General features: G+C 34.1%; 1 protein-coding gene across 4 annotated transcripts in view; it reads right to left on the minus strand.

Annotated features, from left to right (window-relative positions):
* kcnab2a (potassium voltage-gated channel subfamily A regulatory beta subunit 2a) overlaps positions 1-16,547 on the minus strand; it is a 142,557-nt gene that overhangs the window by 49,740 nt on the left and 76,270 nt on the right. The window contains exon 1 of one of the 4 annotated variants that reach the window (XM_073825596.1): positions 5,580-6,288. The exons of the other annotated variants lie outside the window; for them this stretch is intronic. Within the exon in view, the coding sequence (XP_073681697.1) occupies positions 5,580-5,788 (209 nt within the window). The 5' untranslated portion in view covers positions 5,789-6,288. Of the gene's footprint in view, positions 1-5,579; positions 6,289-16,547 lie in introns of those variants that run through there. 4 annotated transcript variants of the gene reach the window in all.

Genomic DNA, 16,547 nt, shown 5'->3' on the forward strand with positions numbered 1-16,547 from the left:
CACTTTGAGTTCAGAACTTCCAATTATGTTTCGCAGATGCTATTTAAGTGCATTTGGTGAATGTCAGATGCACAAGTCATTTTATAAACACATGAGAATGTTTCCAGGGAAACCTTTTATATTAAAATCCGTGTTCTTAGAAAACAGATACCAAAAACCTTCCATTTTAATCACAGGAATCTTTGAAAACAACCTGCAGCTAGTCAGCTCAAATCAATTTTAATAAAGCTAATGGTCGCAGAGCCTTCTAGTCTGGTCTTTTCAAAAACATGATTCATCTGTACAAGCTATTCCAAGTATAAAATATGTTTGTTTTTGCAATTCCTAATCAAAATATACCTCTTTTTTTAGATGATCTCAGCAAGGCTGCAAACACATTTCATGTTGACTTGTTCTCCGTTTGCAGAAAGAACAGATATAAATAAAGAGACTTGCAGCCCACTTTGCATCACCTAGCTTAATAGGATCTCCTCCACAGAATCATAAGCCTGTTTTACTCAAATCATTAATTGAATCCTGACCAGAGCCATTTAATCTGTCCGCACAGCGAAGCTGAAGCATCTCCACAGAGAGAGAGAGAGAGAGAGAGAGAGAGAGCGAGGATAAGATAAGGCGGCGATGTCAAACGACTTCAATCTACGATATGGCAGTATTCCCAATTCTACACCCACCGGTACAATGTCTTTGTCTGAGCAGAGTAATACTGCAAGAGCCGGACTGGGAAAGATGCTGGTTAATTGAAAGCCCCCCTCCAGTCCTCTCTCTTTACAATGGCCCTGTCTGCTTCGATTCATCTGGGCAGAATGAGATTGTGATTGGAACTGACTAAAGAAAATTACACTAGGTGAGACAAAGGTGCCGGTCTGCCAGAGTGAATCCCCGAAAACAGGACTGGAAGGACTTTTGTCCCCTTAGAGAGTACAGAGTAAAAGCTAATCATACTGAAACACACATTTATTTTGCCAGGAATGAGAAAATGTGGCATGAGCATCCTTCACCTGTAGTTTTTCACCTTTAAAAATAAAAGTTTTCACTGCAATGCCACTTACAGTTGAAGTCAAAAGTTTACACTTCGCAGAATCTGCAAAATGTTAATTATTTTACCAAAATAAGAGGGATCATACAAAATGCATGATATTTTTTTTATTTAGTACTGATCTCAATAAGATATTTCATATAAATAATAGTTGAATTTATAAAAATGGCCCCATTCAAAAGTTTACATAAACTTGATTCTGAATACTGTGTTGTTACCTGAATGATCCACAGCTGTTTTTTTAGCGATAGTTGTTCATGAATCACTTGTTTGTTCTGAACAGTTAAACTGCCTGCTGTTCCTCAGAAAAATCCTTCAGGTCCCACAAACTCTTTGGTTTTTCAGCATTTGTGTATTTGAACCCTTTCCAACAATGACTGTATGATTTTGAGATCCATCTTTTCACACTGAGGACAACTGAGGGACTCATATGCAACTAATACAGAAGGTTCAAACTCTTACTGATGCCTCAGAGGTAAAATAAGAAGAGGCATTAAGAACTGGGGGGTGACAACTTTTGAACAGAATAACGATGTGCACATTTTTATTACTTTGCCTAAATATTTTTTCCCCATTTAGTACTGCCCTTTAGAAGCTACAGAAGACAAAATATATTAATTTATATATAATTTTTTAAGGGATGCACCGATACGAATCGGCCGATAATGCTTGCGCGTTTTGTCAGTAAATATATATATATATATATATATATATATATATATATATATATATATATATATATATATATATATATAAAGACATGGATGTTGAAGACTCTTCATCAAACCACTGTTAAACCTTTATGTTTAAGAGTGTAGTAGCCAGAAGCTTTTCTCTTTATACCACGTTCATTACATCGCATTAAAAGTCATCCGTAATGCAACTTCCTGTGCTAAACTTTCAGATTCTTGAACCTTGAGTGCAATGTCCCACTTCTCCTACCAACAGCTCTAGGGACTTAATATGGCACATCATTGAAACTCAGCCTGACAAGAGAGCAGTACTTCCCGGGCTGTTTCTTCCTCTGGGTATCTGAGCACAGTTCTCAAACACACAAACAAACCCTCAAAGAAACTAAGAAACTGCCCACAGTCTTTCATTACATATACATACGCTCCATATGTATGAAAAAAGGACACATTCACAGTAGGGGTCCAGCAGGGCTTGATTGAGTCGCTCTGAGCATCATTAGAGAAGATCAGCTCAAAGCAATACTCTAGTTTATCCACACAGACACATCCTCTGGCAGAAGATCAGATGCTGACCTTGCAGTCAATATGGGGGGCTTCTAAGAGCCGGAAGGATCTTTGACTATTGGCATGGAGGGTGGAGGTGGGGGGGGGATCACTCTACAACCTCAATCCCAAGACAACAGACGGCGTTGGCATCAAATACTGCTTGCCTCAGAGAATTCAGAACAATGGAAAGAAGGTCCACAAGAGAAGTTCTCATTTAAAGGCATAGTGCATGCAAAAAATTTATTTGTGGGATATTTACTTACTCTTATGTCATTACTTTTATCTCTTCTCAGCATATATATATATAGAAAATAGGAGAATTTTCTGCTCATCAAGGCTGCGCTTATTAGATTAAAAATACAGAAAAAAACTGTAATATTGTAAAATGTTAATGCAATTTAAAATGGTGGTGTTCTATTTTAATATACTTTAAAATATAATTTATTTCTGTGATGCAAAGCTGAATTTTCAGCATCATTACTCCAGTCTTCAGTGTCACATGATCCTTCAGAAATCATTTTAATATGCTGATTTATAATCAGGGTTGAAAACAGTGCTGCTCAATATTTTTTTTTGGAACCTGTCATACTTTTTCAGGATTCTTTGATAAATAAAACATTAAAAAGAACAGCAATAATTTAAAAAAAGAAAACTTTTGTAACAATAAACACCTTGTTAAAATTTTGGGGTCAGTCAATTTTTTCTTTCTTTCTCTCTTCGAAAGAAATTAATACTTTTATTTAGCAAGGATATGTTAAATTGATAAAAAGTGATAGTAAAGAAAATTCTTCAAAGAATCCGGAAAAAAAGTATCACAAATTGCAAAAAAATATTAAGAAGCAAAACTGTTGCCAACATTGATGATAAAAGAAATAAGCATATTAGAATGATTTCTGAAGGATCATGTGACACTGAAGACTGGAGTAAGAATGCTGAAAATTCAGCTTTGTATCACAGAAATCAATGATATTTTAAAGTATATTAAAATTAAAAAATATATATTTAGAATTGCAATAATATTTCGTAATATTACTTTTTAATATTTCTATTTTTGATGAGCATAAGAAAACTAAATCTTACTGATCCCACACTTTTGAGCGGCAGTGTACACATGTATATATTAAGGAAAAATATGTTAGATTTATATGTAAAATATTTATATATAATATACATTATATACAAGGGTTTATATACAATGCATACAAATATATATTTTAAAATATATACATATATGTGCGTATTTATATATACGTATATAGTTAATAAAACTATAAAACCTTGCAAATTATCTATTCAAGTAACTCTGACTGCATATATTTTGCAATAAACTTCCAATTTATGGTACTTGTAGTCAGTTCTTTCAAACTGTACTGTCGTTTTTTTATCAAATATTCTAAATAAAGTGTTGCACCTTTTTCTTTTGTGATTTTGAAGTACAGTTGAGGTCAAAAAGTTTACATACACCTTGTAGAATCTGCAAAATGTTCATTATTTTACCAAAATTAGAGGGATCATACAAAATGCATGTTTTTTTTTTAGTACTGACCTGAATAAGATTCTTCACATAAAAGACATGATCTAATTGATTAGTCACGATTAATTGATTCAAAATAAGTTTGTTTGCATACTACTTATATATTTATTATGTATATATATATATAAATACACATACATACATACATACATGTATATATTAAGAAACAATGTTAGATTTATATCTAAAATATTTATATATAATATACATTATATACAAGTGTTTACATACAAATACATGCAAATATTTTTTTAAATATATACACTATATACACACACACGATTTATTTTGAATTGATTAATCGCAACTAATCGTTTTGCAGCTCTACTTATTTTAAATTAAAAAATAAATGTGAAACAAAAAATAAATTGAAAAGGTTGCTGAGCAAAAGCCTTACTTTGTTTTTAATGTATTCCAACATAATGAGGATTTCTTTAAACTAGAAAGATGAAGCTTCAAGACACTGACATTGCATGAAGTAACTCATAATGAACGCATAAATGAATAAATGAAATTAACAAGGTCTAGCTAAGTCTCTTTCTTTACAGAAGCGAATATTAAGCTTGACACAAATTGGAGCCTCTGACAACAAAATCATTTTGCAATCCTGATTTCAAATAGGAAGGAAAGATCACACGCCTCCATTAAGAGCTGTTATTAGATTTTTTTTTTTTCTTTTTGCAAATGAACATGACAGCTGAAAGCAATCTGGCAGTCTTTCTAGCAGTCATTATGTAAATCAACAAATACTTGCAGGTTTGTTAATGAATGCACAATATTTTACATTTTCTTTCAATTTGCTTTGCATTTCATGAAACAGAAGAATGAACTTATTGAAAATTAAGAAAGGGCATCAAATTACATAATGAAATTATATAATACTATTATACATTACGATATCAAGAGTTCTGCATTAACAGCAGTAAATCTAGACAAAAAGCTTTGGGTTTTTTTATGGAAAAGCTGCTAGCAGCAATGAAAGAATATGAATCTAGTTTGCCAGAGGCTCAATTGGGTTAAAATGATTGAGAAAAAGAGCAATCATTATTCTTCAACAGCTAAAGCTGCAGTTTGGAGAATGATGAAGAGTAATGGTCAAATTATTATATATTATGTATATATTATGTGTATATATATAAAATATAAATTATATATAAGGGTTTATATACAATGCATACAGATATTTTTTTTTTATAAATATATACATATGTGTATTTATATATACTTATATACTTAATGAAACTATAAAACCTTGCAAACGATGTATTCAAGTCACTCTGACTGCATATTTTGCAATAAACTTCCAATTTATGGTATTTTATACTATAATAAAATACTTGTAGTCAGTTCTTTCAGACTGTACTGTCTTTTTTTAATTAAATATGCTAAATAAATACAGTGTTGTACCTTTGCCTTTCGCTGATTTTGAAGTACAGTTGAGGTCAAAAGTTTACATTCATGCAGAATCTGAAAAATGTTAATTATTTTACCAAAATTAGAGGTATCATATAAAACGCTGATTTCATTATATGCAATCAATCAAAGCACTTTGTTGAAATAGTAGAAATATATATGCATCAGCGAATGCTGATTATTACGCTATTGAACCTGATAGAATCGTTCATCATTTCAGGTCAAAATGATGTAAATGCTACTATTTTTTATTTAATTGTATACAAACAATACGCATCCATATGAATTATTGGATATTATTCAACAGGCTTTACGGTAACAAAATAAACTCTTTTTTTCAAAATATGTGTTTTCCTACCTATACTTCATGCCAGTTCTCATGCTTTGGTCACTTGAAGAAGGGACGCTCTGGACGGAAAGCTGCCCAAGGCTCCTGGCCACCATGGCCACGGCTTTAAACTTGCTTCGGGTACCGGTGCTCGGACTGTTAGCGTTTTGTCGATTGAGCCTGTCATCCGTGCTACGGCTCATGGACCGATGGTCCGTGCAAACAAACGACACCTGCATCCTGTCTCAGAGGATGCACGGTTATTCACAGAGAAAATTCAATGAAAGACTGCCTAGTGGCTCCAAGAAACAAAGAGAAGATCCAGACTTAAAAGTTCCTCTGCACTAGACTCCAGCTGGAGAATATCAGAAAGGCTGATCCAACCGAAGCTTGACTCGCTCAACTAGACTGGCAAAAAGCTTACGAAGATTCAGCGATGCCCGCGAATCTCATTTCACTGCTTCCCCGAGCGGCATGTGAAGTTCACACCTCGATTCTCACGTAGCCCGCTGCTCAAGACCACCTGCACGGCTCCCATCTCACATAAGAGTAAACGTCCATAGAAGGGTCTCAATCTTTTTCTTTTCTTTGCATTCAGATCCTCGTTTCAAGACGAACCTTGTATCCAAACACACTAGCTGGTTTCTTTGTAATCTCAGCTCAGTGCTTTAGATCACTTGGGAATGCCAGCACACGAAACAGACTTCAAACATAAAGTAACAAACTGATGCAATGGATGAGATGTCTTCTCATGTGTTCTCCTGTGAGCACTGTATCTGTCAGCTACTGAGATACCTCACATGCACTGGCGCTCCTCCTCCTCCACCTCCTCCTTAGTGGAGATTAAACTTACAAGTGCATTCAGAGCGCAAGACACAAAGAGGCAGAGCGTGAGTGAACGAGTACGAGAGGGTGGGAGGAGCAAACGGCTGAAAGAGAGAGTATAGAAACACAGAATGTGATGGAGAAAGAGAGAGGGAGTGTGGGAGGGTTTGCTGTGGAATGATATTTCTTTAATATTTGTATTGATATTTTCACCATTTGATATTCTTATTTTTTAACTGTTTTTAAGCTGCAAATGCTTTGCAACAACAGTTCTACTTTATAAGTAAAAATCTCATTCATTTTTCCACGTTTAGCAATAATGTACACTCTAATCCGAGGTTTTGGATCGGAAAGATTTGTGTTTTTATGAGAAGTTTATTCTGCTCATTATATAATTGAGCAAACATATAGTAAAAACAGTAATATTGTGAAATATTTTTACAATTTCAAATAGGCGTTTTGTATTTTGATGTTTTAAAATTATTTTTTAGCATTACTGTAGTCTTATGATCCTTCAGTATATATGCTGATTTGATGCTCAAGAAACAGTTTTTAGTCTTATCTGCTTACAAAGCCTGCATTTATTTGATTCAGTACAGCAAAAAGAGTAAAATTTTGAAATATTTTTACAATTTAAAATAACTGTTTCTATTTGAATATATTTTCAAATTTAATTTATTTCTGCGTTTTCAAAGCTGAATTTTTAGCATCATTAATCTAGTCACATGATCCTTCTGAAATCATTCTAATATTCTGATTTGCTGCTCAAGAAACTATTATTATCATCAATATTTAAAACAGTTGAGGACATTTTTTCTGGATTCTTTGTGGAATCCAAAGATCCAAAGATTAGCATTTATCTAAAATAATAATAATAATAGAAAATGTTAGTAACATTATACATTTATATACTTTTATTTGTCAAAGATGTTTTCAATTGCTCAAAAGTGATCATAAAAACATTCATAATGTTACAAAAGATCTCTATTTTAAATAAATGCTGTTCTACTGAACTTTCTATTTATCAAAGAAACCTGAAAAATATCTACTCAGCTGTTTTCAACATAATAATAAATATTTTTGAGCAGCAAATCAGAATATTAGAATGATTTCTGAAGGATCATGTGACACTGAAGACTGGAGTAATGATGCTGAAAATTCAGCTTTTTGATCACAAAAATGAATTAAATTTTAAAATATATTAAAATAGAAAACGGTTATTTTAAATAGTACAAATATTTCAATATTTTTACTGTTCTTTGCTTGGTGAGCAGAAGAAACTTCTTTAAAAAACACTAAAGATCTTACGGTCCAAAAACTTTCAACTGGTAGTGTATATTTGTGGAAACTTTGATACATTTGTTTTCAGAAAAGAATAGCATTTATTAAAATAAATAAATAAATAACTCTGTAACAATAAAAAAAGCCTTTTCGTCACATTTGATCATTTTTATGCATCCTTGCTGAATACTGAATAAAAGTATTCAATTTTTCCAAACAACAAAAAACAAACTAATTAAAAATCAGTCAACAAAGTTTAAATTGCAAAACTTTTGGTTAAAAATCCTCAGGAGAGATCCACTAATCAGAGAAGTCAATAAAACCAAAATCTGAGCAAAAGCAGCAACTTCTATAAATCATTGCAAATAATGTATTTATATTTTGCGATAAACCTCTAATATATGGTACTTTATACTTAAAACAAATTACTTCTAGTTCTGTAGTCATTGTTGTTTTTTGATCAAATATGCCAAACACAGTGTTGTACGTTTGTCTTTTGCTGAGTTTGAAGTACTTTGATTGTGAATCATCTTTGGTTCAAAGCATAAAGGTTTTTATTTAAAAATCGATTTGAGAAAACTAATAGCAAAAATCCTTGCAGAACCAGATCTCTCAAAGCAAATGTTCACTGTTGCACTATGTTGCATATTGTATGTACACTTCTTGCTGTGTCAGGAAAGCTCTATAAATTGAAACTATAGATAGAGAACATGAGAGAAAATTGAGAGCAAGAGTAGGTTTATTTGTACAGCTTGCAGCTGATGCCATCGTATCGGCTAGTGCATTATTAGGTGTTCACTCTGACTTCAAGCTGTTGTCTATTATCAAGAGAATAAAAGAGCAGAGTGCTGGTGCAGGCAAAAAACAATTTCGCTCAGCGCACGGCAGGATCTTTCATACATGCATGCAGTGCAGGCATGTGTAAAATATTCATTATGCAACTTGATCTGTCTGAATGTGTATCAAAGTCAAGGGAGGCTGGAGCGCATTACAATGCAACCGCTAAATCGTTAAGAGTTCACCTGCCTGCCTTCCTGTCAGCCGTTAAGATGCACACAAGGGAATATGTTAGCTGAACTATTACCTTCGATTCATGACAGCTCTCTTAACCCCTTAATATGTGCTGAAGATTTCACACATCACCAAACTTTCAAAAATGTGGCTCAGTTGACCAATTATGTCAGAGTATGTGGTGTGGTAAAGACAGGAAGCGCGCAGCAGCGACCAATTAGCCGTGTTATGGAAATCAATGCGGACAGGAACGACATGGGGATGCTGGAAAATATTATTGGCAGAGCAAGGAAATTTAGTGGTAATTGGGAGTGGGCACAGGACTAGATACAGAGCATGCTGATGGTGCACACTTCTACAGAAACAAAATAATGAAGTATGTCTGACCAAGACCTGTTAACTTTCTGCCAACATTGAGGGAAAAAAATCCCCAGCCATATAGTTATTATCAACCATGAAACTACTTTGGATTGTTGTTTATTTCAAGAAATGTACCAATTTGTTTAAATGCATGACAACCAGGTTGTTTTTTTTCCTCTCTTAGCATCATGTGTCAGTCTCCAGTTTTCAAATTAAACTGCATGTTACAAAAACAGCCTCATATTTCTATTTTAATGGCTTAATGCCAAGAATTGTGTGTCACCATATGGAGGGATTGTTCCCTCAAAAATGAAGAATCTGCCATCATTTATTCACCCTTGTGTTGTTTTCCAAACCTGTAGAACTCAAACGACATTCTGCAGGAATAGGAATGTTTTTGCTCATTCAATGAAAGTCAATAGGGTCCAAATTCGAAACACCATTGACGTCCATTATACGGATATAATATTAATAACAACAACAACAACAACATCTTTGTGTTCCAGAATAAATTATGACAATGTTTTATTTTTGGATAAACTACACATTTAAAAATACTTTACTGTAAGTTTATCTAATGCTTAATAAAATCTTTGAAATGATTGAAAAAAAATTAAGCTTTGTTTTTTTTTTTAAGATTTACGCAATTTAATTAATAGTAAAATTGTATCAAATTGAATTGAATAATCCTTATGTATTTAATTGAATTTCTGAGCAATCCTACATCAATTATTCAAATAAAATAAGGATTATTTAGTTTAATCTGATGGAATTTACTATTGATTAAATTGCATAATTAATAAAAAAGGCTTACTTTTTTGCTTTATTAATGTTTTTTTAAAGAAGTCTCTTCTGCTCACTAAGCCTGCATTTATTTGATCCAAAATACAGCAAAAGCAGTAATATTGTAAAATATTTTTACTGTTTAACATAACTGCTTTCTATTTGAATAGATTTTAAAATGTATTTTTTTCCTGTGATCAAATCTACATTTTCAGCATCATTACTCCAGTCTTCAATGTCACATGATCCTTCTGAAATTATTCTAATATGCTGGTTTGCTGTTCAAGAAACATTTATTATTATTATTATTATTATTATTATCAATATTTAAAACAGTTGAGTATATTTTTCCAGGATTCTTTGATGAATAAAAATATTCAAAGATCAGCATTTATCTGAAATAAAAAGCTTTTTTTTTTAAAGAAAGGAATTAATAAAAATTAAGAAATAAAGGAATAAAAATTAGGCTAATACTTTTATTTAGCAAGGATGCTTTAAATTAATCAAAAGTGATGATAAAGACATTTGTAATGTTACTTTCTGAACTTTCTATTCAAAGAAACCTGACAAAATTCTACTCAGTGGTTTTGAACATAATAATAACAAAAATGTTTTTTGAGCAGCAAATTAGAATATTAGAATAATTTCTGAAGGATCATGTGACTGGGGTAATGATGCTAAAAATTCAGCTTTGAAATCACAGGAATAAATTACATTTTAAAATATATTCAAATAGAATACTGTTATTATAAAAGAATTCAAATTGTACTGTGTTTGTAATAAATGCAGGCTTGGTGAGCCTGAAGTAATAGTAGTATATTTTTAATTTAAAGGGACAGTTCACCCAAAACTCAAAAAAGTGAAACATAGAAGCAAATGTTTTGATAAATGTGTCATTGCCAAACACTGGCCTCCAATGTTGTTTGATTCTCTTTCCTCAAAATATTTTGTGTTCCACAGAACTAGCGAGTACTTCCTACTTGGCCAAATTTTAATTACAGACCCTGCCACTTCTCCTTAGTCCATTTGCAAGATAATTAAGAACGCAGATGTGCAAGTGATAGACTGGTACATCTCCATCAGTAGACCAATGAACCGTCCATCTTTGTCCGCTACAATCATTCCAGGCTCTCGACTGAAATCAAAAGAGAAATAGTGTTTAACGCAAACATTTAACCTGTTTAGAGATAGGCTTCTTTAATCGTGTTCTGTATCCATGGCTTTTTGTGAAGGGTAGGGGCGAGTGGGCAGTGGGAGGCTCAAATGCCACACTTGTTCAAATTCAGCCGCCAAATTCCGTCACCCGTACTCAACCCTGGACGATGCAGAACTCGTCAAGTGGAGCGAGAGGCTTTGTCTATGTCAGCTCCTTTTACGATCAAACAGCAGGGTCACCAAACTCATGGAGACAAAATGCACAAAGGCATTTTTAAACTCAATAAACCAGAGCCTGATGATTTAAAAAGCAGCTTATATCTGGGATACACGCGCGTGAAAGTCGACGCCGGGATCCGGCATGCTTCAGAGCGTCAGGAGCTGTGAAACAATGCAACACGTGGCATATCAAGCCAAACAAGTCCAAAGGCCTGCTTTACTCACATTGTGTATCTGCACGTACAGTATCACGGTGAAACCCACACCACTGTCACACAACCCTCCGCAGATGAGCAGAGCCATCTGGGAAGCGGCTCGCTTTAAGTACTTGTATTTTGACCTGTGTGTGTGGGTTCTAGTTGCCAAGTAACAAACGATTCATAACCATCATGCCTCAGTAAGCACATCGATTCATCGAGTTGGCTGATATCGGTACCAGCCATGATTTGGTAAGATGTGACGGAGGGAGATCAGTGAAAGCATGTGACAGCGTGCAGGACAGAAGTCGCCGACGAAACGACGCCGAGAGCCTGATCAATATGAGATGGAACTGATGTATAGTGCCATTTCACCGATTTAGAAACCTATAAGTCTTCTTCCCACACTGACTGGTCACAGTCCTTGTGAATTTGAGAAGGCGGATGTGCAATCTCTATGGCAACTGAAGTTTCCATCCACACAGTGTCCAAGGATGACTTTCTGGGCCAGATTCTCTGGTTATTCTCAATCTAGGTGTGGGGAAAGGCCAAAGCTGTGAAATACAATAGTTTGGTCCTTGCTGCAAGGTTAGCTTGGGTTTACAGAATATTTGAATATCCTTAAAACAAGACATATTTATTGAGAAATGGGAGAAAAAAAAAACTTTTGTCTTCTCATTTTAATCATAAAACTAAAAAAATAACACTTATGTCAATTTCCTTCAAATATACACTATATTGCCAACAGTACTGGGACTAATTTAGTAATTTTCTTGAGCACAAATAATGATATTCTAGGGAATTTTGTGTGCTTCTAAATTTACAGAAAGCAAAAGTATCAAAAGTGTTCAAAAGTATCTATTATTGTCACGGCTGAAACATTTAGTTTTTTTTTGGTTTTATCCTGTAAATTTCTCACTACCAAAACAGTAACTGTTTCGGTAGTGACAAAAGGGAACACATAATGCTCATCTTTGGTGGGAAATAAACTACATTTTAGTACAATTATGCTATATTTTTGGATATTAATATGTTTTAGCAGTGTTTTAGTATGCAAGTTAAAATTTTGTAATGTGATGTGGTCGCTACCAAAGCATTACTGTCACTACTGAAAATGTGTAGTCACTACCGAAACATGGGATGTTTTGTCAAAAATAAAGTACACTGAACCAAAAACTTTCAGAACATCTTGATAATTCAATGAATTAAAATCCTTGATCTCAACCCCATCAACACCTTTGGGATGAACTGGAACAGAGATTATGAAGTCTGCTGGATAAATGGGCAAAAATTTTTCACTAAACCATTTCAAAATCCAGGAGCCTTCCCAGAAAGATGGAAGCTGTTTAAAGGTACAGACTGTTAACATCTCACTCAAAAATCACCAAAGAGTATAGATATTTTTCCGATTTAAAACTTTCTTCTGTAGTTGGGTGCAGCAGGCGCAACAATAACACAAACAAAAAAAAGTTAACACAAACTTAGTGCCAGTCACACTGGAAGTTACCTAGGAGGGGACTATTTTCAGGTGCTGTGTAATATCATTGCGCCTGTTGCACCCATAGTACAAGAGCAAAGTTCCTTGATTATTACGCCGGAATGAGAGTATAGTTTCTAGCCATATCGGCCTAGAAAATCGCAACTTTTCATTTTCCGTCTGTCTTGGTACACAATGTAACTACAGGAGAGTCAAGTTTTAAATAGGACAATTATCGAAACTCTTTGGTCATTTTTGAGTGAGATGCTAATGGTCTATTCAGATTCAATGATCTATGCTAAGCTATGGTGAAAGTGCCACCGCCAGACCCGGAGATTGGCTGAATGGATTCAAAAATGGTAAAACTCAACTGTTTAACTCTAGGGGAGTTGGAAATTGAGCCTATTTTCAAAAATAGTGGCATGTTCCTTTAAGCTGCAAATGGGGGACCAACTCCATATTAATGGTTATGTATTTAGAATACAATGTCATTAAGTACCTGTTGGTGTCCCAATACTTTTTAAAGGTAACTGTATACACTACTATTCAAAAGTATGGGGTAAAGTGACACAGACATTTACTTAAGATAAAGATTTATATATATTTATAAAAAAATATAATGTTTTCCAGCATACAAATGTGAGCATGGACCACAAAACCAGTCATAAGGTTAAATTTTACAAAACTGAGATTCATACATCACATGAAAGTAAAATAAATAAGCTTTCTATTGATGTATGGTTTGTTAGGATAGGACAATATTTGGTCGAGATACATCTATTTGAAAATCAGGAATCTGAGGGTGCAAAAAAATCTAAATACTGAGAAAATCACCTTTAAAGTTGTCCAAATTAGGTTCTTAACAATGCATTTTACAAATCAAAAATTACATTTTGATATATTTACAGTAGGAATTTTACAAAAAATCTTCATGGAACATGATCTTTACTTAATTTCCTAATGATTTTTGGCATAAAAGAAAAATCAAAAATTTTGACCCATGCAATGTATTTTTGGCTATTGCTACAAATATACCTCAGCGACTTAAGACTGGTTTTGTGATCCAGGGTCACAAATAATGATTACTTAAGAATCATGTGGCACTGTAGAGTGGAGTAATGGTTAATTTATAGTAGTTATGACTTTTGGTAGAGATGAACATCATCTTATAGGATGAACAACAACATCCTTTAATGTCTGGTAAATACATAAGTGTAAATGCACCACCCAGTCCTACTGCCAATCAATCCTTTCCATATGACCCCTTACTGAACCAAACAGTATCTGGGGATACGCAATAAAACACCAAGACATCAAGCATGCAATCAATGCTGTGAAGATGAGAGGTTACATTATATCTTCTGCTTGTGTGGAAGACATTAAAACAGCTACTGATAATGACACCGAAGGTTTTTCATCGTCATGGTCGGCTAAACAGTCTCCTGCGAACCTCTGAATGGCAGAAAACAAATTGCTTTCTGATTAGGGCCGAAGTGAAACAGCTGAGCAAAACTCAGAAAATGTAAGAAAAATCACAAAGACCATTAAAAAAAAGATGTGCATCTTGAAAGCAAGGATCTGTGTGTCATTTTGTTGAACCTGCCAGTAATTGGATGCTTTGGTGTGACTGCTCTGAAGTATTCCCTGATGGAGTATTCCAATATCCCGCAAACACTTGATTCTCCGGAGAGACCTGGAGATGGAGGCTTGCCAGTTGTTGGCAAGCAATAGCACATATCAAAACACACTAACGAACACACGCTGACTCTTGTGAACTGAAAACGCCATTATGCAAATCATGCTAATCACACTTAACTAACAGCTGCTACACGTACAGCTGTGCTACACACCCCTGTGATGGAGAGGACACATTAAAGAAGCTTATCTGTGCTGAAAAAGACCAGAGCTCAACAAAGACAGCAACCAGTGTGTGTTTCAGAATTTAAAGGCTAGTTGACAGAACAGCATCGCTGTTGAGCTGCTAATAGACAAAGCTTTGTCTAATTTTCATTGCAGAGACATATTCCAGCAATTGTAAGTGGAATCTGTTCTATGCAAACACTGCTTGACAAAGAGGTATATCACTTCATTTACAGTGGTGGCCAAAATGATCAGAACACTAGCATTTTCACCATTTAAAAATGGTTTAAAGTCAGTTATTTCTATCTTTTGCTGTAGTGTGTCAGTAGGGAATATCAGTTTACATTTTCAAACATTGACTTTGCCATTAATTGTAATAATCCAGTGAGATTCTTGTTTGCACAAGGAGTCTGACAACAGCCAGTGCTCCACACAGAGATCTGATCTCATCATTATTCAGTCTGTCTGGAATGACATGAAGAAACAGAACAAACTGTGACAGACTAAATGAGGGGTGGGCAATTTGGCAAAAATATCATATCAATGATATGATCTTATTTTTCAGAAATATCACGATTCACGATTTTATCACGATTCTTTTTACAAGTTCTCTGAGCAGAACAGCCAAACTAATTTTCCCATTTTAAAACCAAAACCTTACATGGTAACAAAATCGTATAAAATAATAAGAATGGCAGATATTTAGGCCAAAGTGGGTGAAGATAAAAATCTGCCATTATTTTATCTTTGTTATTAAAAAATAAGAACAAAGATTGGCTACATGTTACAAATACACATGATATGGAAATAAAACAAACAGTGCTTTAATTTCCATGTACAGGATGTGTATTCATCAATAGCATTCAAGAAATTGAATTAACAAATTTATAAATACAGTTAAGAGCAATGAGCGATTTTCATTTGTATTTGTTTTTTATTAGCCTACCATCACCCAAAAATTACAATTCTGTCATTTACTCACTCTCCAGTTTTTTTTTAACATAAAACATGTTGAACATAAAACTTATATAGAACACATACAGAATGTGTGCAACCAAAACTTCCATATTATTTTATTTATTTTTTTTCCACTCTCAAAGTCAGCAGGGACCAGCTACAGTTATCCACATTCTTCAAAATATCTTATTTTGTGTTCAGCACATAAAAAAATTAGAGATGTGGGACAACATGTGAGTGAGTAAATATTTGGTTGACCTGTCCCTTTAATGACAATCTGCAGCATGTTTAGTTCTGTCGCTTTAAGAGCTGCACACATCTAATATACATGCACGCATCCGTTTTTCTCTCAACCGTTTACTTTCAAATTAGACACAACAAACTATTTATATGTAATCCTTGTGTGTTTGACAGTATTAGCGAATCAGACGCAAAAGGTAGCTTAGTCCAGTAATCAGGCGCTGTTTGACAGGCTTGTAGCATGCACACGAAATAACGTTATTTTACCGGCAAGGCTTTAAAGCACATGCAAATAATGTACTTTGGTGATTGCGAATAAGTGCAGTGTCCCATGAGTAAATGTATGTTGTGTTGTACAGTATATTGAGACAGAGGCACGCTGTAGCAGGATACTTTTTTCAAAAGCAGATCGTGGAGACATTTTAATCATCCATGATCAAAAACTGTCATGTTGCACACCCCTGGACTAAATCCAGAAGAACTGTGGCAACGTCTCCAAGATGTTTCGAAAAACCTACCTGCAAAGCTACCTGACAAGTGCACCTATAGGGCAAAAGCTGCTTTAAATGAAAAGGATGGTCACAGCAAATGATTTTATTTAGTTAATAGTAGTTAATTGATAACGAAAATCTG

Source organism: Garra rufa, chromosome 20, assembly GCF_049309525.1.
Source record: "Garra rufa chromosome 20, GarRuf1.0, whole genome shotgun sequence".
In the NCBI taxonomy this organism is placed as follows: Eukaryota; Metazoa; Chordata; class Actinopteri; order Cypriniformes; family Cyprinidae; genus Garra; species Garra rufa.